Below are 21,206 nucleotides of genomic sequence, written 5' to 3'. Positions count from 1 at the left end.
TGGGCTTTGCTTATTTACAGGACCTCCTGCAGTGACTGGATGTGTGTGACTGCTGTAAAAAAAGCCTTTCGGCACTACAGGCTAAAAAGCACTATCAAGGTCATCAACCCCCTCATCCCTTGATGTACAGGTTCCCAGTGTTGATGTGTCCCAGTGCCTGCTGAAGAGCTGGTCCATATTCATATCAAATACTTTCACTTCTGTTGGCAGGGTGGTGAGTTTGCTTGTGCCTCACTTGATCAGAAAGGGTCCTTTTACCCTTCCCTGGGACCTGGCATAAGCTGTGGCCATCACACTCAGCTCTTCTGCCTTGCAACTGTTACTCCAGTGCCACCTTCCTGCACAGCTTCAGCTGGGAGCATACCAAAGGCCTGGGGCTCTATTTTAAGTGGATGCTTCAAGGCAAGTTCTGCCCATTAAGGAAGCCCCCAAGGCAGTACTGGCTCTGTTCCTGCAGGCCCCACAGAAACACCTCCAGGGTTAAATTCTTGTTCTGGATCCTGTTACAGGGGAAGGAGAGATGGTGTGGTTACTGCTTTATGGAACTACATCCTCCCACTGTCATCCTCAGTTCTCCCAGCACTGAAGTTGTCAGTCACACCTGCACAGCTCCACTCACAATATGCTCAAGTCCTTTAACCAGTTGAAACTGTTGAAGTTCATACCTTCTACCAGCCCCTACCTGCAGCAGGAGCTGCCGACCTGCGCTGTTATTTCCAATAATTTTCTGTATCTCTGCCCCTACCAACCTTCACTGAAGCACCCTAATCAAGTTCCTAATTTAAGTCTGGAGTGGGGCAGACACAAAATCAATGGCTCTGAAGGCAGGAACTCTCCTTTGAGGTAGTAGCTAATCATGCTGGAAATTCACAGCTATGAGTGAATAGCTGAAGAAATACAGAGTTCAGTGACAGAAGCACTACACAAACTAGCCACAGAACAAGTTGTAGCCAGCTGCCACTTAACACCACAAAAACCTCTCACATTTTGAGGGAAAACAGCTACAGATAACCATGGCCTTAAAATGAAACCTTCACAATTACCTGTGACAAAAAAACTTCTTTGTTTACCAGTATTCAGGAGTGTTCCTACACAGCCAAAGAATGAGAAGCTAAAAGTAATCACTAACAAAAACCAGCATGGAAATCCCTTGATCACTGACTGAACCAGTGCTTCAGTGGGAGAGCAGGACAGCGCTTCTTCCCTGGAAGGCAGTGCTGTGCCTTGGAGTGCCATCACAACTCTCTCATTTTACCTCTTTTGACAGTCCCCAGCTCCCATGACCCCAAAGAGTGACTCCAAAGTCCTTCACACACAGTTCTTCCCTGCTGTGAGGAACGAGCCTGCCAATTCTCTGTCCAGCAGGAGCAACCCGAGTTCTGCTGGTGCCAAACTCCCAGAGCCTGCCCCAAAAGCTGCAAGGACTCTCCATCCTCCCTTTCATGTTCTACCACCAAAGATAAAGCTTCCTAGTTCCAGGCCACAGCGACTAATCCTTTGTCTCAGACACTCTGGACAATCCAACAGTAATATTAAAAAGCTTTATATCATTTACCGAACATAAAATACCTATCAAAAATCTATTGCCTAGCGACAAAAGTAACAATTATCAATGGCAAGCACCAGAAGAGTCACAATTACCAACCCCCAGCCCCAAGTCAGTCAGTTGGCATCTGAGGCGAGTTAGCTGCTGCCTTCGGTGTCGTTGGTGAGGCTTTCGGCCAGCTCCCCGAGGCCGGCCTTGGTCAGCGCCGTGATCAGGTTCTCGGGGGTGGCGTGAGAGCCCTCCTGATCCTGCCAGGCCACCAGCAGCTGCTTGGCTCTCATCTTCACATCCTCGCTGTCCAGCTCGATCTGCCGGATGTCAGACTCCTTCATCTCCAAGTAGGGGGCCAAGGCCTTCCACTGCTCCCCCAGCCTGTTGGCAAAGGACTCGATCTGCTCGCCCGTCATGGCTTTGTCCCGTTGCACCTCTGGACCTGGGGAAAACAGAGAAGGAATCAGTGAGACACAGGGAACACCTCCAGACACTGCAAATGAATCCTCCATATTTTAAATCCTCTGTTTATTTACTGACAGACTGACTTACACCTACTCAAGCTCCAAGAGCAGATTTTTACAGGTGTTTACCTGGGTTTCAAGAGCTATGTCCCTTAATGCCCATAAATATGGAAAATCTTGCTTTTTATGTTATCTCCTTTTATATTGAGAGAAGTGCCTAAGTCTTAAATACATCAGAACTGCCTACTCCAAATGAAACCAAGGATTTTGACAGACTTCAACACAAGTCAATTATAACATTAAAATACAGAGTGATCTTTAACATTTAGCTGTATTTTGGATTTTTTTAGCCACCTTACTCAAAGTCAACCCAGGCAAAAAAATCCAAACAAACAAACCCAGTATTCATTCAGTTTTTTCTCATGTTCCTATTGGCAACACGACAGGGCTATGACAGTAAATTTCATGTGTAGTCAGTACTTTAAGGAATTTTCTATCATTCTGGCATTGACATAAAAACCATGGAACACTAGGCTCTGCTGGGAAGCCAAGTGCTATAGTGATTACAGATGGGTTTGCACATTCATAGCTTATCACAGTCTACAGTCTGTGTTTACAGTCTACATCCGCGTTTATTTCACAATTTTATAGAAAAAAACACCAAAAATTGAAATACATAGAGAAATTAATCATACTCCTATTTTAAAATAAAATTTATTTTATTAAAAATAATCTCTTATTAAGAATTAGTCCCTTCTTGTGCCACCTGAAGAGAGGTGGCACAGAGTAGAAATTTCAAGTCTCTCCAGCACTTATCAGTCACAGTCATTTATCTGAACTAAAGTCACACAGAGGAAAAGGACAAAAGATGCAGAACAACAAAACAATAAAAGCCCTCAGATCATTTCTCTTATGTCTAAGCACAGCAGACCATGTCTCTGCCATCATTGCTTTAAGACAAGATTTAAAGAAAGACGTAAATCCCACACAGTGACACCACAAAGGCTGTGTGCATTAGCATTAAGCTAAAGAGGAAAGAACTTCTCTACTATTGCAAAGGAGACTGTGGAGAAGGTCAAGTGCTGGATGGAAAAGGGCAACATGAGAGAGATTCACAGAAGCCCACAGGTGTCTTTCCACTGACAGAAAACAGCTTGCAACAAAGCTGCCAGAGGTACCCAGTGTTTGGCTTCCATGCCCTGTGCATCCCATCCGCCCGTGCTGGATCCAGGAGCTGGGATACAGGGTTATAACCCACAAGGGTGCTGTGAGATGAAGGCACGAATGAGGATGGAAGACAGCAGATTCACAGACAAAGGAGATAGGGAAGGACACCTAGGAGCAGGACATGCCAGGATTAAAGACAAGAGACAGACACAGATTGTGGAGAACAATGAGTGAGATGATGTTTGTCAGGAAGGTTGTTCTTCTTCCAGAGAAACTTTTGCCTCTAAGGTATTTTAAATGAAGAAGTAAAGATCTCAGAGTTGGAATATATCCATTTTTGAAAGTTCCACAGTTACTACCCCAGGAGGGCTAGGGGAAAGTGCTTACCCTAGTGATTAAAGGGCAGAGAGAACAGGAAAGTGGGAGAGGAGCACTCACACAGGCTTTTACACATCTGACATTTCAGCCCTGAACACCCAGTGACACTGTCAACACAGACTACATAGCAGAAAAGGTGAAAGAGGCTCCTAGTGAAAGTGCTAATCCAACAGGTTGGAAGCTTTCAGCATTACAGGCCAGGACACTGGGAGGCTGCTCCTGTGTCCCAAAAAGGCTGTGCTTGTTGGTGCTAATGCACTGGGGTAAGCAGGACTGATGGCCCTCAGTGGAAACTATGTTAAAACACAGATTCTGCAACACATATCAAGAGAAAAACTGGAAAGACTAAGAATATGCAAGTCTTACTTTCATTGTTTTCCTTTAATAAAGCATCATTATCTTCCTCATCTTCATCTTCACCTGTTTTTATTTCTTCAGAAGGAGGCTACAATGAAAGAACTAAACATCACTGGATGCATTTTGTTTTCAAAGAGAAATTCTACAGCTCTGTCCTTGTCTCTGGAATATGTGTTAGAATGGAAAGTCTGACACAATCCCACATGAGAATCAAAAATCCCCCAGAGTCTCCTAAACACCACTAACACCAGTAAGTTCTAATAAAATATATTACTAACTAAAAAAAAACTCATCAAAGCATCCACTGATTTAATAGGATTTTTCCTTTTCATAGTAACAACAACTAAGCATTCCATAACAAGCTTTATCACTTGCTTAAAAAAAAAAAACCCAGCCAACCAAATTTAAGATCACTACTGATGAACATTTAAAAAAAAAATCATGATTATTGTTATTCATTAATTTTATTCCACACTTGGGAATTCCTCAAAGTTTATGTACTTTCAGACTTCTGGAAGGTGGCAATCAAATACACAAACAACAAACTTTTCACTCCCTCATTCAGGTACTGATCAGCCAAAAGGTTTCATCTTTTTCTATATTTCAGCCACGGGCCTTAGGTACACAAATTGTTTCTTGCCATTGCTTTTGGCACATGACAGTAGTACCAGGAATATTGCATGCAGCCATACCTTAATACATTCAACAAATTACAATCCCCACATTTTTTCTAAACTTGCTCTTAGCTTACAGTTAACTCTGATGGCTGGACAAACAAAACAGCCATATATTAAACTCCAACCTTTAGACCTCACATTACAGAGAAGGAAAGTCTCAGTAGAGAAGCAGGGGTTTGTATCTGCAAGACATTGCTGGGTTTTGTGCCAATTCAGAGGTGTAGAAAGCGCCCCTTCCCCACTGGCAGCCTCTCTTATCACTGTGTATAAAGCCATCTGAAAGGCCCCACCTGGACTCAAATTTGTACTGTTGACCAAGCAAAGGGTTAATATCTTAATTTTACAGCTCCACAAGGTTTATTCTTGTTTTGCATATTTTAGAAGTCAGGGAGCTGATAGAAGACCTCTGGCAAACCTTGCTGTAAAGTTCTGGTAAGCACAGCACCATCAGCTGCACATACTGCCTCTTTTCCTGCCATCCCAGTATATTCATGAGCCATGATTCTGGCTAATAAAATTCTGGCTTCCATAAAATTGGTCTGCACTGCAACATGGAACCCAAGCAGCTGGGTTAATATATATATGTGTATATATTCACACACACACACACACACACATATATATATATATATATATATATATATATATATATATATACACACACTCCCACCTACCAACAGGGTTGCCACAGCTGGTTTTTTTCAGAGTACAAGGCAGAGTTCAACAGTTACTAGGTTAATCAGTGTTACTCAGTTTATTGTTATGGGAATGTTCAGAGATTAGTCTAATTTTATTTGTAATTTTTATTTCAGTGTACAAACTTTTTTCCTGGCTGTTTTTTTTCTCCCCCTCTGTACCAAATGGACTGCAGAGGGACAACCAGAAAGTGAATGAATTCAGCATTTATTATTATAGGATAATATTACTTACAGGCAGCTCCTTGGCTAATTTGATTACCATGTTTTCTAGATATTCAGGTAAACTCTTGAACTGTTGGTTTGTTGGCTGGAAGAAGTGGGGACTTCTGCGTGCCAAAAGTCTCAGTGCTCTCCAGCCATAGTTAGAATTGTTCACAGCCCTACAATAAAACACAAGTTTGATTATTAAAGTCTGGCATCTATAAAAACACAGAGAAAGATTTGAGACATTTAGTAATATAATTCTGTCCAAATTTAATCAGTTTTTGTACATTTCTGGAGTCCTACACAGATACTAGTAATGCTGAGAACAGTCTGTTTTCTTTAACAGTCCAAACATGAAACAGATTAAAATCAAGTGAAACACAGCAGAGATGGACATACTTATATTTATTTTCAACCATGTTTTCAGGGTCTGCTTGTTCAATAGCTTCCTCAAAAAATTCCTCCAGTGTTGGCATATATTCCCTAAAAAAAAAAATCAAATAAAGAGCTTAAATATGCTTCACAAACTTTTCTAAAATGGACAGTCTTTGTTTCTTTTGACACATCTCGAGCTCATCCACTGAGGAGAAAAATACAAATCCCAAACCAACCCACTCAAATTTAACAATTTTAAACAAGCAAAGAAAGTGCTTGGTACGTATTGCTATAAAATTATTAACTGCATAACCACTAGAGTGTGCCAGCAGTTGCTAGCACTGCCTATTATATACATTTAAACCTCCTGCCATACAAAGAGGTGATATCAACATCTGTTAGCAGCATTTGCACAGCTCACAAGCGCTCAGAAGTCTAAAATGGTTGCTAGTTTTGTGCCATCTGACAGCAGCAAAACATGGCTGTCCCTGCCACCCCCCACCTCAGCTCCATCTGCTCTCAGAACTGCTTGTGGTGGGTTCTGACAGGTACTCAAAGCAGCACAAAAGGAACCCTGACCTAAAAAAAGAACAGAAATGAAATTTCACACCATCAGGATGGTTTGCTGCTGAGAAGACTCTACCCAAGAAACACAGATTGTGTGAGAGCTGTAGGTTACTGAGAGCCAAGACTCTCAGTGGAGCAAAGCAAGCTCATAATGATCTGTATTTCTCCTACCCAATGCTGACAGAGACACACCTGCTTCTGTAAGGGAGTCTAGCAAAGGGCTGGAGCAGGGGGTGAAGCACACTGGTCTATACATTCATTTCAATTTTGTTTTGAAAAAGGCATTTTGCCCAGGGCAGCAGTGCCCCATGCATCATCACTGACTACTGGAAAAAGCCAACACCTTGAAAACTCATCTGAGTCCTGCCACATTATCCCCAAAACAACCATCTAAAAAGGGGACAGCTAAGGAAGTATTACCCCATTTGAATGGAGATGTGAAGAACCAAGGCAAAAAGCTTTCACTTGACCACATACAGTCACAAAGCCCACGACAAAAACTTGCAACTGAATCTTGACACTGTGGGATCAATTTCCTGTTTACCATGGCATGCATTTTCTTTGTTTATCTATGTTTGTTAAGGGCTTTATTTATTTATTTTTGTTTAAAGGCATTGCAGCACAATACAATCACACACATGGAACCAAAAGCTTTGGTTCCAAACACAACTCCACCTTCATCCCTTGGCCTAGTAAAGGCAAGCATCCTGTCAAAGGCCTTCCTGTATATCCCAGCCTCACAAGAAAGGAGGGCACTTCCTCTGCAAAACTCTGAACCTCTAGAAAAGCAATTCCTCCACCCAGGAAATCTGCACAGCTAGCACCTCTCCCCACAGAACCAGACTTTACAGCCACTACTAGCAGAGTTCTCTTTGGGAACTGTCCCATTCCTTCTCCAAATTTTCTTACTCTGCATCATGCCTGCACAGTAAAAGAGATTTTGACACCTGTAACAAAGAAAGTCATGTAGCAGAGTGTATTTTAAGCATTTCCTACAATTGTGCAAGCAGAAGGGACAACTAATATTTGCATTTTTCTGTATCTGCCCCATGAACAGACACGGTATGTGCTGGAACAATGCCTGGTAGCCAATTTCCTCTTATCTAGCATTGTTTAAAGCACAGGCCTGCTCGAAAATCATAGCCAAGCAGCATGCTAACTTCATCAGAGCCAGACTTGGCAGTCTTCCTTCATTATATAAGGTAATTAATTATACAATCATGTTCTACAAAAGGAAAGTTTTCATCTGGTTTTCAGCTTAGATTTTACTTTAGTAAGCAATGAAAATTACTGGCAGCATAAACACTCGAAGAAGTGAGGAAAACTGTAAAGAGGTTTCAGGGCAAAAATTCATACAACCACCTTCTCTAAAGGTGTGAAATGCACACTTCCTGAGATCATCTTGTACATCTTCCTTATGCCAATTTTGTAACTCTCTAATTAGAGTGCTAATTAGTTAGCTTTAAACAATGACACACCCATTTTTTACCTACCTACTCTCAGATTTACAGGCTTCCATGTTATCAGGACATAAATTCCAAAGGCGGGTCAGCTCCTCACTGAAAAGAAAAGCATAAACACACATTGTTTATGTTCATCATCCTACCATGCCACACTCATGGACTGTTTTAAAGGGATCTGTAAAAGATGGTTATAAGGAAAGAAAGGCTACTGCAAGTTTTAAAAGAGTGATATATCCTTTGGCTGTTCTTTGGCAGCTCCAAAATAAGGATGTTTGAAAATTGATGTATAGAAAAATCAGTGGGAGGAAAAAACCCCAAACATAAAATCCCCCAAACCAATTAACCAAGCCAAACCCAGAAACTTTGTAAAGGAAAGAGAAACCAACATACTTCCCCATAAGGATTTTTTTGTTTGATCCTTTTCCTAAGAAGTCCTCTGGAGCTGGCCTCTTCCGCACAGGCCTCATTGGCTTAGAATCAGGAGGTCTAAAGAAAAAAAAAATGCTCTTTAGTGTCAAACCAGTAATATCTCAAGAACAAAAGAAGCTGTTTCACCTTCACCTTTCACCTGAGATGAGGACTGAGGGACAGTGAGTCTAAGGGTCTAAGGGTGGAAGGAGGCAGTGGGGAAAAGGAGAGAGGAGGCAAAGTAGAGATAAAGGATTCTGCCAGACACCGAAATTAGTTCACTCAAAAATATAAAGATCTACCAGAGTCCCAATAAACAGAAGGAAGCAAATCACAATTGTGCCAGCAGGACGTGATCTACCCTGCTGCTGGGATCATGGTTGCAAGGTCTCTTTCCCCAGCTGCACCTGATTTCATGGGATTAGAGATTGGAGATCCCAGAGGACTGAGGTTAGGGCAAAACCTACCCAAGCTGAAACTCTGGATGAGATCTAAAGGAGACAGAATATTTATAAAAGTCAAATTTCATAATTTTACTTCCCCACAATCCCCCTGCAACAGTAATTTCTCTCTTCTAACAGCCCCCCTCCCTTTTATTTACAAACAGTTTAAGTCATGAAGAGGTGGCTGCACATCATCTCTCCAATAAAAGGGAATCTCCAAAGATATAATGACCCACATGTTCCTTACCACAAAGAGGCCATTCTGTGTGTACAATGAAGAAGGGTGGAAGACAAATGTTTGGTCATCCCCTCAAGACAGTCAAGTAGACACATGGAGTCAAAGTTCAAGTTTTGCCACTAGTTAGTAACACAGGAAACTTTCAGTGGTGATAGCCATCTAATTGTCATTCCCTTTAAGGTAAGTGATCACCATCAAGTGGCAAACTAATAAATAAATTGTGTAAGAGAACTGTTACACAAACTCCAGGTATGCTGCCCTGCCCAAATCCATAATGCCAAAGGCTTCATTAGAGGCAGTCCAAAGGGATAAATGGAAAAGTCAGGCACTAACCACTTCAACCTAGGGTCTGCTGAAAGCAGGAGGCAGCAAAACCTGCTCCGGTCTCCTGGACCAGTACCAGTACCACAAAATATTGCCCTGAGACAATGAAGAATGCTCTCCTGAGAGCAGACACACCCATAAGCACCTCTTCCCTGACATACTGCAAGCCTTATGACTTTTGGCAGAAATCTAAGAGCCTGCACTCACTGAAGGGACAGGCAACTGTACAGATCTCCAAGTTGTGTGAGTGGTCAATATACACCATGGGTAGCAGACTCTGAAGTGGAACCACCATTTCAAACAAGCAGCAGAAAGCTTCTGTTCCATAACACAGTTACCTTTCTTTCACAAAGCTTGGGCAGCCCTCATTTTTCCATGAGTTCCAGTTTTCTTCAGTATTTAATATATGCTGTAGAAAGACAGAAGGTATTGCACATTATTAGGGTCATAAGCATGTTCAGAGTTGACCCCAAAGTTTTAAATTGAGCTATTAAAATTAAGGGGAAAACTTTGTTCTAGGTTGTGTGTTTCAGTCACTATCTTGAAGATCATCAGTATAATCTTAGGCAACTGGATTGATTTATGCAAAAATAGTGTAACTCCTCTCTTCAAAAATTGTGGGAAAAGCTTTATCTCCCCTGGTCTAGTCAAGAAAATAGATACGGTCAAAGTAAAGGAAAAAAGGATAGCAAAAAGACAATTTCTTGGGTTTTGATTAATTTCACTTGTATTTCATTTCCATGTCTTTGGGCACAGGACTCCTATCTGCAAAAGCTTTGGAATATTTTTTGCTTTCCAATGTGCATGTGTACACATGAACATACAGGCATATCTCCATTTCTCCCCTGAAGAAGGAAGAAAGACATTAATGAAAACATGGGATAAAATATGACTACAAAATAATAAGACACTATAGGACCAATTTTTACTAGGATGAGGTAAAAGTTCTCAGATATAATAGGTGTGTTCAAAAAGCTAGTATAAGCTGAAACTGCTTTTTTATGTGCTATAGACTTTGTTCAGGCAGGCATCAAAATACTCACCTCTACCATTTTTGAGAATCTTTCCCCATCTGGAGGATTTTCTGAAAGAAGCTATGAATGAGAGAAAAGAAGGTGAACTTTTTGCATTGTATCTGTTGCAGAACATGTAGGTAAAGAACTCCAGAGAAAATGGTGGCTACTGCTTTAAAGGTGGTTGATACAATATTACATGCTCAATATTCTTCCATGTAATTTTTATGAGAGTAGATACTGTACCAACCTGGTAGACTGCTTTTGTAGTATCTTCAATCCAAAGAGACTGTTCATCTGTTAGAACATAGTTTGAACTGGAATTGAAAAAAAAAACCAACACATCAGAAAGTGTGCTGAGGACATATAATTTATACCACATACCTTGTGAGGGGTGTTAAGAGGAGATCTGAGGAAAGTGCTTTGAATGTGATCTGCTCTGCTCCCGGGGCATTTACTAGCTTGTGGAATTTTAGATGTGCTTGGGGACTACACTTTCAAGGTGTAGATTCACCCAATAGGAAGCCCATTTGAGTGATTCAAGATCAAGCCTCAATACTGGACCCAAAATACAGCAAATGGGCACAATGAAAAGATTTACCTCAAAAACACTCACCAAGTGTTATACTACCATTTGTATCCCATGCCATCCTTGACCACCAATAAGTGACAATTTATAATGAACATTTTAATGCAATGACATTGAATGACTGTCACCTCAAAAGGACTGAACTGGAATTCACAAGACCTGAATTCCATTCCTTCTCAGCCACTAGACTGCCTTGATAAATGATCTGTAGAATTAGGATAATGATCCTAGATTACAAAGTTCTTTGAGAGCTGTTTACAAAAAGCAATATATAGCAGGTGGGAGACACCTGCCTTGTTAAGGATGTTAATTATTACGTGCAAATATGGCCCAGGGCACAGGAAATGAGATGGGTTTTTCTTCAGAATAATGTTAAGAGACTAGAAACAGATGGAGTTTGGTTCTATCCCATGAATTTATAAAAGCAATTATCACCATTGCTATTTCTTGCCATTTTAGACAGAGTTCTGCAGTACACTAAGAAAAAACAAATCAGCAACCAATGCCACTTTGCAAAGCCAGTATAGATTCAAAATGATGCCACACACAAGTACCTTGCACTGGTCTTAACAACTGGGTGCTGCCAAGGAGAGTCTCCTTCCCTGTCATGGCTGGCACTCACTGTAAGCAAGTTTTAATGGCCTCTACTTCTCTGAGACCCCACAACTCACCAACCTGGCAGAATACTTACTCTGCAAAGATGAGCAGATTGCATTTCTGCCTGTATAGTAAATGGCACAATTTTAAGCAAGTCCAACCAACACGAGAGCACAGGAGGGCAAAGAATCAGGCAGAGGAACAGAGAAATTAATTGAGACCTCTGCTTTCCTGCTGTAAAATAACTTCAGCCATACCCTGTATTTACCAATCCAAGGCTCCAAGTTCCACAAACTCAGAATAAGTAGGCAAACTATTTTAAAATATTTTGGTTTATCTCCAAGTTCCTAGTTCCCCATCCCCAAAACACAAAGTATTTTCACATTACCTTTTAAATTTGACTTGTCCCTTTAGATACTGAAATAGTATTAGGTACTGCAACAAGATGTGACGACGGAAGTTACTGTCACTCAGCTGTAAATCCATCAGCTAAACAACAATAAAAAAGCAAAAGATCTTTAAATATTTACTCTCTTTTAATTTATCTTTGTAAAGGCAACATTAGAAATGAAATCCAATAAACAAATGGCAGCGTTATTGAAGACTCTTATTCCAGAAATAGAAGCCTCTGAGTCATTAATTAACAGAGACAACCCACAAAGAATAAAATACAAAAAGGAATAGAATACATCTATCTAAATAAAATGGCCAAACAGTGTAATAGGATATCCAGAGAAACTGTGGAGTCTCAACTGGACATAGTGCTGATCAACTGCTCCAGCTGAGAGCTTTGAGCAGGGAAGCTGAACCAGACATAGGTTCCTTCCAACCTCAATTAGCTTGAAATTCTGGAAGGGAAGCCACGTACCTTTTCACTAGTTAGGAACTTTGCAAAATACACATGTTCTCCTCCTGTTTTTAGTTCTTCCAACTTTTTTCGGGAAGCCTGAGTGTCATCCAATTTGTAACTTTTGAAAACAGCCAAAACTTCTTCCGAGTACTATAAAAGAGAGTTTTTTTATTTACCACATGAAAACAATACTGAACCTTTGCAGACCTAAAGCCAAGCAAGTAAAATACTTGGTAGATCAGCTATCAGCCCACTGAAACAACTGTTAGAAATGTGAACAAATGTGAAACATTTGTTACTGATGTGGAGGACTGCTCTAAACACCACAAATGAAGTGAAAATGTTATCATGTCAGAACATTTAATCATACAGAATATTTAAAGTATGCTAAGAAAAAAAACATTTTAGGTTCTGAACAATGCGTTGTTGTTTAGACATCATGAAGAAAAAAGGTTCACATGATCACAGTGCTACAGTAAAAAATTTCATCTGAAAGACCTAAGTCTTTTATCAGTTTCTGAACTGCACCTGTGGTGTTTTTCTGTGGGTTTGGTTTTTTTTTTTGGCCCCATTAGTAGACGTCATAAATTAGATTTATACTAGGATGTCTGAGCAGATGTCACCTCTTATTACCAGAACACAGAGAATGAAGATTAAAAAATAACTAAGCTTCTTTGAATTAAATAAATACTGGGTGACAAATTTTGAAGAAACAGTACCTTAGCAATAAATCCTCATCAATATTCATACTAAGCAAAACTGAAACAGCTGGCTGAAGGGGACATTCAAGTCATTGCTTCTACAAAGATATTTTCTTTGTTAGAAACCAGTAATCTTTAGGATGCCACTGGCATCAGTATGACTACTCAAAAATAACAGTAAGGACTAGATAGAGCTATTTATCTTTTCGGGGTAAAAAAACCCACCCAAACCCACAACTTCTGCTTGTTGCAGCTGATAAACCACAAAAAAAAAAAAAAAAAGTACTTCTGGCACTGTTGCAACATGTGAAGTATTTCTGGTATTGACAGACAGTAGGAAACTTATTGTACATTTTAACACAATATATTAGTTTACTGAAAAAGGCTCACTTAAGAAAGCGTCAAAATGCATTTCCTAATGCATTATCATTTTCCAGCAGCCTGAGCCTTTGAACTGTTCCATGCTTATGCTGTCACTGCTACTCATGTAAACAATGACCTTTACTTAGGCTGAATGGTTGAAAGCATGAACTCAGATTACCTTAAGAAATGTTTTCCATGACACCTTCTCATAACACTGCACAGGATTTCTAAAATAATCTTGAAGTGACCAGAATTTTCTATACAGGTTATAATCTATTGGAATGGAACTGTGGAAGAAATAATGAAAAAAAAAAACCACATTGAAAAGCAATATACTATATTCAAGTTCACTCAGGAATGTACAACCCCAGAAAACATTATTCACTTTGGAAGTAAATTAGTGAGTCAGTAGTGAACCGTCACAGAGGAATCTGTAACTCAAAATTTGTCCTTGTAAGAGCTTTCCATTCAGTCTGTTGTTACTTTCTCACCATAAAAGCAAAAAAGTACACAAAAGGGGTCTTAGGAGTTTTTTACTATCTGTGGCATGAAGGGGAACACAGCTTTTTCTCCTTAAGCATATACTCAAAATCCCTGAATACATCTTATCACGAGTTTTGTGAAGGGAATTTGTAAAACTGTCAAAATCAGAGTGGTTCTCAGCCAGGGTATACAACTTTTTCAAATCTGTACATTTTTGTTTTCCAGACAACTTAAACAATTAAGACATTGCCAGGAGCCTTCACTGATTAGATACATGTAATCTTCAGAGGGCAGAAGATGAGGAGAATTTCGATCTCAACATTTAAAGGTATTTCCCAAACAGCATTTTTCCTTTCACTTTATAATGCTTTGCTTCAGCTTTTAAATTTCTGTCAGCTCACCAACTCGTTGGTGCTTCATCATCTCCCATTTCACCTTCTTCCACATCCATTCCTTCTTCCCTCTCCTCAGTGTGCTAAATAGGAAAAAATTATTTAAGATTTATATAAATGCCACTACAGTTTGCACTGAGTTCTCACAGTGTTGTTTACTGTAAACATTCAATTATATATTAGATCAGAAAGCTTAAGCTGGTAACTCAAAAAATCTCTGAAGTATTATTACTGTAATATGTGTAAAAAATTTCTGTCTTAATGCAATGGTAGTCTCATTTCTCCTGAAAAAAAGCTGAAGAGACAGCTCTGTCCTCTGCATACTGTGGGGAAAACTTTGCACAGTAAGTGACAGTACTCATTCCTCACAATCAAACCTGTCTTTTTCTCCCTCAGGGTGCACAGTTTAATGTTCCAGGTAACCTAACAGACACCTGGGAATGCCTATTCCCAAAACAACCAGAGGGACAACCAAATTATGAACCTACAGTCCCAAACACTTTTTGTGCAAACAATCTTACACATTAACTGCAGAATCAGTGAAAAATTACATAGGAATTTTCACCTTCTGTCCCAGAGTGCTCTCATGTTCATTGGTATTGAAAACAGTGACATTTTCCAGGTTAAACTGACTCTGTAGGTTAAGTCCTGTGAAAAACAAAGAGAAAGTCTTAAAAGCTGTGAAGTTCCCAAGTCTGTTTATGAAATACTGATACTCAATTCTCAGAGCAAAAACTTACATCTGGAACCAAAGCAAATAAAAGTCACAACATCAAGGAAAGACACAAGAACTAGGATGCAAATGCAAAGTGATTTGGTCCAACTGGATTTGGTCTGCAACCATCACAGACTTTAAAGGTTCAGCTTATTTAGTCTCAATGTTAAGTGTGATGAAATGCAAAAAATCTCACCTGACTTTTCTGAAAGTGGAAATAACCTAGCCAAGAACAGCTGAATTCTTCCACAAAAGACTGTGTTTTGTGACTTAGATAATCTTCTTAGGAGATCTAAATATTGTAAAAAGTAAATAATATTAGTATTTATCCCTCTTTTAATTTCTCATGCAACAGAATTCAAGACTCGCTAATCACATGATCTACAGAGCTAAGGAAGCTCATAATTGTAAATTCAAATGCCAGTGACTCCCTCTGACCAGACATACTTGTTCCAAATGCATTCTGCCAATTCTCCTAACACCTTCAACACCAATAAAAAATAAATTTGAATGAATCCTACTCAAATATAGCCTTGGATACAGGCACTGTCATTGCTGAGGAATGACATTCTTCTATAACGATCTCCACTGATGAAGAGCTCCCTGAGGCCTGAATGACTTTTACATTAATAACCAAGAATATGTATCTGTTCAGAGTGATGCACCTTTTAACTTTGTTACTTACTGAACACATCTGAATTTAAATCAAGTTATTAAACTAATTTTCATTTCCTGAGATAGGAAGTTTTTTAATGCTGCTCTCCCCTGCCTGAAAAACTACTACTCACCATTGCACATGCGCAGCAAGTAATTCTTCCCTGCAGAGTAAAATGTGTTCTGAAACAGAGTAAAGGCATTTAGGACATTAGAAGATCATAAAACCTTCCTGAGCAGATTAATCCAATCACAAGATATGAGTAAGTATGAGTCACTCCTACAGATAACTCTAAATTTGAGTCTTCCCTTACATAACAGGCAGGTTTCACAAAAAGGCAAGTCCCACAAATTCCAAGAAAGCATGAAATACATTTACATCCAGCCTTCATAAAGAAAAACCACGTGTGACAACAATGAACTGTAAGAACACCATCCTTTTTTTTTTTTTCTTGGAATGCACTAATTTTTACACTCATTTCCTTTATTACTCCACGTATGATTTGTACAAATAAGCAAAGAGCACACAAAAAAGATTTAGAGTGTTCACAATACTGGTGATCTGGAAGAAGAAACTCGGAGATACCTGAATCGACAATAAACAACAGTTTGTGAATATGTCAGGGGCCATAATGTAATCTGAAACAAACCAGCCTGAATGACTATGGGAGGAGGTTCTAGTTAGAAAATCCAGATAAGGAAAACACTGAGACAGTAGAATGCTTTTCAGGTGCTATCTCTGGAGTTCCTGACACTAATGTGTCAGCCACAAGGACAGTTAAATTCTGTTCATCAAAATGGTTCTTGTAGACAAAAGCTTTGGCCAAACTATGGAAGATTTGCAGAAATACCTACCGATTTCCAGGTAGCAACATTTTTCTCCACAAAAGTGAAAATTTTGTCACACTGATCCAAAGGGAGGCAATCCAGAACATCCCCCAAAAGCACAAAAGGAGTTGATGCAGTGCAGATACCTATAAGGAAAACAGGGAATTTTTTATTCAACAAATTTGAACTGAAATACAAAACAAAGAGATGCATTACACTTGAGGGACATTTTATTAAAAAAAGTAGAAGAAAGAAGTTCTTCTGGGTTCCTACAAATCCTAACAGAAAACTTGGGCTAAAATGTGAACTTTCACTAAAGTTATTTCTACACATACTCAAACAAGATTTGCAAAAGCTTTGCACTAACATAAAACAAATATTAAAACAATCACTGTTATAAAGATCTCAAAATCTGAAACAATGTCACATCTTTCTGCAGACTGCAAGTGAACTTTTTCAGACTTCTATATCCACAGTTAGTCCCACTACACACATCCATGAAGGCTGAGAGCCTTTTCAAGCACCACTAAAACAGTCCTCCAAGTCCATCCACCCATGCTCTGCAGGCAATGCCTGCATTCCTCACAGCACAGCTCTTGTTATTCCTACAGCTCATAAAACATACATGTAATTCACCTGTACTTACTGAAACAAACAATTCTTGATGAATAATGTGAATAAATAAACAAAAGGAAGAGAGCAAAAGCCACTTCAGAGAACAGCACACTGATTTCTGACACAATCTGTTATTGAAACAGATCCAGGTATCTAAAAACCAGCCATATCCTGACAGGAGATGAGCACAGATACACAGGAGATGTTATTTCTGCCTCTGCCAAGTCATTACTCACTGGTCTCATCTCTGAAATTATGATGGGAAACTTCTATCATTTTAGAGTGCTGGACAAAGAAACTGCTAATCATGCTGCAACCAAATCCATCCATCTTTCTTTCTTAACAAAAAATAAAAATAAAAAGATTCCAACACAAATGTCACATATATAACCAAATTTAATTATATTATACTTAATTTCTCTTCTGAAACTAAACACTAGCATAAGAGCCATATATCACCAAAGATAACCACAGTAGATGATTTACAGAAATCAAGATTTTAAAATTCCCCTAAATGGTCCCTAAAACTGCCAATAAATTTGAAAGAGAGATGCTTTTTCAATGCTCACCTTCTGTGACTCCATTAATAGCAAGAGAAATAATTGCCAGGAGATTCTCACATGGAGCTTTGTTTATCTAAAGAAAGAAAACACTGTTGAAATTCTCCAGTCTGACCATAATGTATCTAACAAAACTAAAATTCTTGTTTCCAAGTAGGTATATTTAAAACAAATACTGACATTCAACTTGCCAAAACAATCTATGAAATCTGACCTATCAGTTAACTGTAGTAAGTTTTTATTGAGAATTAAACCATTCCTGACTGCTTCCAGCCACTAGAGACCCAAATGCACAGTCATTTGCCTCTGAAAATTAATATCTCACATCCAGACTTCATTCAAATATTATTTGATCATACACTATTTGACTCCTTTCATCAGTCTTTTCAGCTGATAGGGCGGCTTTGTTACATAAGTAACAAATCACAAAATAGTTTTGATCTGGGGAGGCCAAAATATCTCATTGCTCAAACTCTCCTGCCAGGGGCAGAGACACCTTTCACTAACCCAGGTTGCTGAAAACCCCATCCAACCTGACCTTGATCACTTCCAGGGATGGGGCATCCACAACATCTTGGGACAACTTGTTCCAGTGCCTCACCACCCTCACAGTGAAGAATTTCTTTCTGACATCTACTCCAATCCTACCCTTTCCACCCACTTTTAAAGTACAGTTATTGAACAATGCATGTTTATGAATTAGAATTTTAAGATGCAGCAGACTTTCATAAACATTACAAAGAACTGCTAGAAAAGGCTCAGACAACAGCTCTCACTACAGTGTGATATCTCTCAAATACAAGATTCTACCTACCTCCTTGAATCATCTGTCTTTAATCTCAACTATCTCACCATTACATAGCTCCTGTTTTTAATGAAGTGTTTTCTTACACTAAAGTACATTGCTGTTACATTAATATACTAGCCTGCTAATAGAAATGTGAGGTTCAACAAGAGATAAGCTTCAGCAGTTTAAAATACTTACTATTTCTTCTTCTACAACAACTCTAAAAGCTTGATCCAAGGTACACTTCTTTTCATTTTCACTGCAAATGCAAACATTCCACCTTAGTTAGTAACTACCCTCAGGCACAAGATTACTAAAACTTATCTAAACAGGCAATTTAAAAAAAAAACAAGTGACCTTCACTTACCTTCCAGGAACCTGGTTAAATGCATTCAACAACGGCTTGATGCTTTTGTTAATCAGAGCCTCTCTGGTGGATGTCTACCAAATGCAAAGAGAGAAAAGCTACAACACCAGTACAAAACTAAAAGGATCTTCCTCCCTCCTCTGACAGTGGACAGAAATACTAAGGAATCTTCCTGCCACACACCATGTGTTAGTTTACAGAGAGACCTTTGTAACAGGAAGGGCAAATAACAAGCACATAGGAAATTAGGCACATGAGCTATTAGAGCATCTCACCTCAAACGTGGGCTAGCAGCCTGGTGAAAACAGCATTTCTAAAGGATACACAGAGGATCAGGCTCTTGTGACCAACACTGGACCTATCATTGTCTCAGGTGCCACACTCACAGCTTCAGGTGGTTATGATGCTTTGGGACACAGATCAGGGAACACTCTGAGTCGGAAGGGACCCACAAGGATCACTGAGCCCAACTCCTGGCCCTACAAGGACAGCCCCAAGAACGGCATCGTGGGCCTGAGAGCCTCTCCCTGTCTTCAAGGGAGTTAAACAGCTCCTCCCAATTTTCTGCCACCTACAAACTCGCATGGGACCCCTGCAAGTCCTGCGTTTATGAAGATGTTAAAAAGCACATGACTCCTGCTAAGAAGGTGGTCTAAAAATTACTGCTTTTACAGTTACAAAATCGCTCTAAGGGATCGAGTGCTTGTGCCTCGAGCACTCCTGTGCAAATCCCATCCTCTCGTCTGACAACCTGAGGGGATCCAGAGGCCGGCAACACACGGAGCCCCCCAGCTCTGGGAAAGGAAAAGCATCCCTCAGCAGAGACAGAAAGTGCAATACGCCCAGACGTTTTACTGCGGGGGGCACGCTACACTTTCGTTGTCTTTCACATTAATTTTCGCTAACCTGAAGACTGATTTTCCCCCCCCCTTGGCCGAACCGGCGCACAGCCCGCCCTCACTCCTCACTCCCAACTCTCACTCTCACTCTCACTCCCACTCCGCCGCACCCCGGCCGCGCTCAGCGCTCCATAAAGCAGCGCCCGGGCCGCTCCCGGCAGCAGCCCCGGCCGGGCCGCGGGCCCGGAGCCGCCAAGGCACAGACCGGCCCCGCAGCTTCGCGTCCGACCGGCAGGGATGAAGGGAAGGCTGGAAGGGCGGGGGGAAGGCAGGGGAGGCTCACCGTAAAGCGGAGCCGCGCCTCGGGCAGGCTGAAGAGCGGCGGCGACATGATCCCGGCCGGCGGGCGGCAGGGAGGGAGAGCGGCGCTGCAGGCGCGCGCTGATGACGCCGTGGCCCCGCCCCCCCAGCGGGAAGCGGGAGGAGCGGGGGCGCCGTCGGTTCTGGGAGCGGGACGGTCCTGGGAATACCGGGTTGTGCCGGGCTTTGGGTCGGGAAACACTTCCGTGATGGCCGGGTCCAACCGCTAACCCGGCGCTGCCAGGCCCGCCACCCAAACATCCAGGTATGGTGGCTCCACCGCTTCCTCGGGCAGGCTGTTCCAATGCTTGGCAGCCCTTCCTGTGAGGCGATTCTTCCTGATATCCGGCCTGAACCTCCCCTGGCACAACCTGAGGCCATTGCTCTTGTCCTGTCACTTGTTGTCGGGGAGGAGAGGCCGACCCCAGCTGGCCACAGCCTCCTCTGAGGTGTTATAGGGGTGATGAGCGCTTCCCTCGGTGTGCAGGTGTTAGAAGGATAAATATTTGCATTTAATATTTGTCGGCAGAATTGGCTTGATAAAGTTTAGTATTTGACATGTTTCAATGATCTCGGATGCAGGGAGGTTAACAAAGCTTGGGGAGAAGGAGATAGCACTGAGAGTGGATGTGAAAAATGTGTATTATATGATTGGCTTTTCGCAAATATTAAAATGAATATTATATGTGTTATGTTAGAAAGTTATGCCATATTAATTTTTAAAAGTAGTGTGTTAAATATAGCTTTAGGTTATAACATAATGTTAAAATAGAAACTATATATGTGAGATGTTTTTTTAAGAAAGGAATGAGGTACTCGCACCAGATAGCAGCCACAGGACACCTTAAATCTTTCAGAGAAAAAAGAATTTATTGCTCCATTTTCAGAAGAAACAAACTCTTCCTGCCTCACTCAGCTCTGCAGACACCGTCAGGATTAAGAGGAAGAAGCTTACACTGACCAGATAGAATCCTGTGTTTGAATGGAATTTATGCATCATGTATGAGGTGTATGAATATGCAGCAGGCTATTGTTTTTAAGGGTTAGTCCTCTGTTAACGTGTGTCCTTTTTTGGGCTTATTTTGCCCAGAAAAGGTACCTGGACCGTGCGTAACTCTTTGTTCTTATTGTCTCGTATTGTCCTAATCACAATTTTCCACATTTTTATTACTCTAGTTATATTACTCATATAA

At 40.6% G+C, this 21,206-nt stretch overlaps 1 protein-coding gene and 1 long non-coding RNA gene across 13 annotated transcripts in view; one reads left to right on the top strand and one right to left on the bottom strand.

Annotated features, from left to right (window-relative positions):
* Positions 1–1,527: 1,527 nt before the first annotated feature.
* THOC1 (THO complex subunit 1) lies at positions 1,528–20,134 on the bottom strand. The gene is made up of 21 exons (XM_054645659.2): positions 19,997–20,134; positions 18,815–18,888; positions 18,646–18,706; positions 17,670–17,736; positions 16,513–16,631; positions 15,792–15,840; positions 15,200–15,295; positions 14,854–14,936; positions 14,298–14,371; positions 13,592–13,700; positions 12,368–12,499; positions 11,888–11,988; positions 10,564–10,630; positions 10,344–10,394; positions 9,639–9,709; positions 8,278–8,373; positions 7,918–7,983; positions 5,882–5,965; positions 5,511–5,658; positions 3,913–3,991; positions 1,528–1,979 (listed from the first exon to the last, which is right to left on the bottom strand). Exons 1-21 carry the CDS (start codon positions 20,042–20,044, stop codon positions 1,684–1,686), a joined length of 1,971 nt encoding a protein of 656 aa, XP_054501634.1. The 5' UTR covers positions 20,045–20,134; the 3' UTR covers positions 1,528–1,683.
* The window catches only part of LOC129126010 (uncharacterized), a 39,271-nt gene continuing 38,103 nt past the window's right edge, over positions 20,039–21,206 (top strand). Inside the window, exon 1 of one of the 12 annotated variants that reach the window (XR_013183913.1) lies at positions 20,039–20,278. This is a non-coding gene — a long non-coding RNA (uncharacterized LOC129126010). The remainder of the gene's footprint in view (positions 20,279–21,206) is intronic. The other 11 variants (XR_013183899.1, XR_013183898.1, XR_013183929.1 and 8 more) reach the window with 11 other exon arrangements.

The sequence above is a fragment of the Agelaius phoeniceus genome, chromosome 1 (genome assembly GCF_051311805.1).
Source record: "Agelaius phoeniceus isolate bAgePho1 chromosome 1, bAgePho1.hap1, whole genome shotgun sequence".
NCBI lineage: Eukaryota > Metazoa > Chordata > Aves > Passeriformes > Icteridae > Agelaius > Agelaius phoeniceus.
This window is presented reverse-complemented; position numbering and strand designations above follow the sequence as displayed.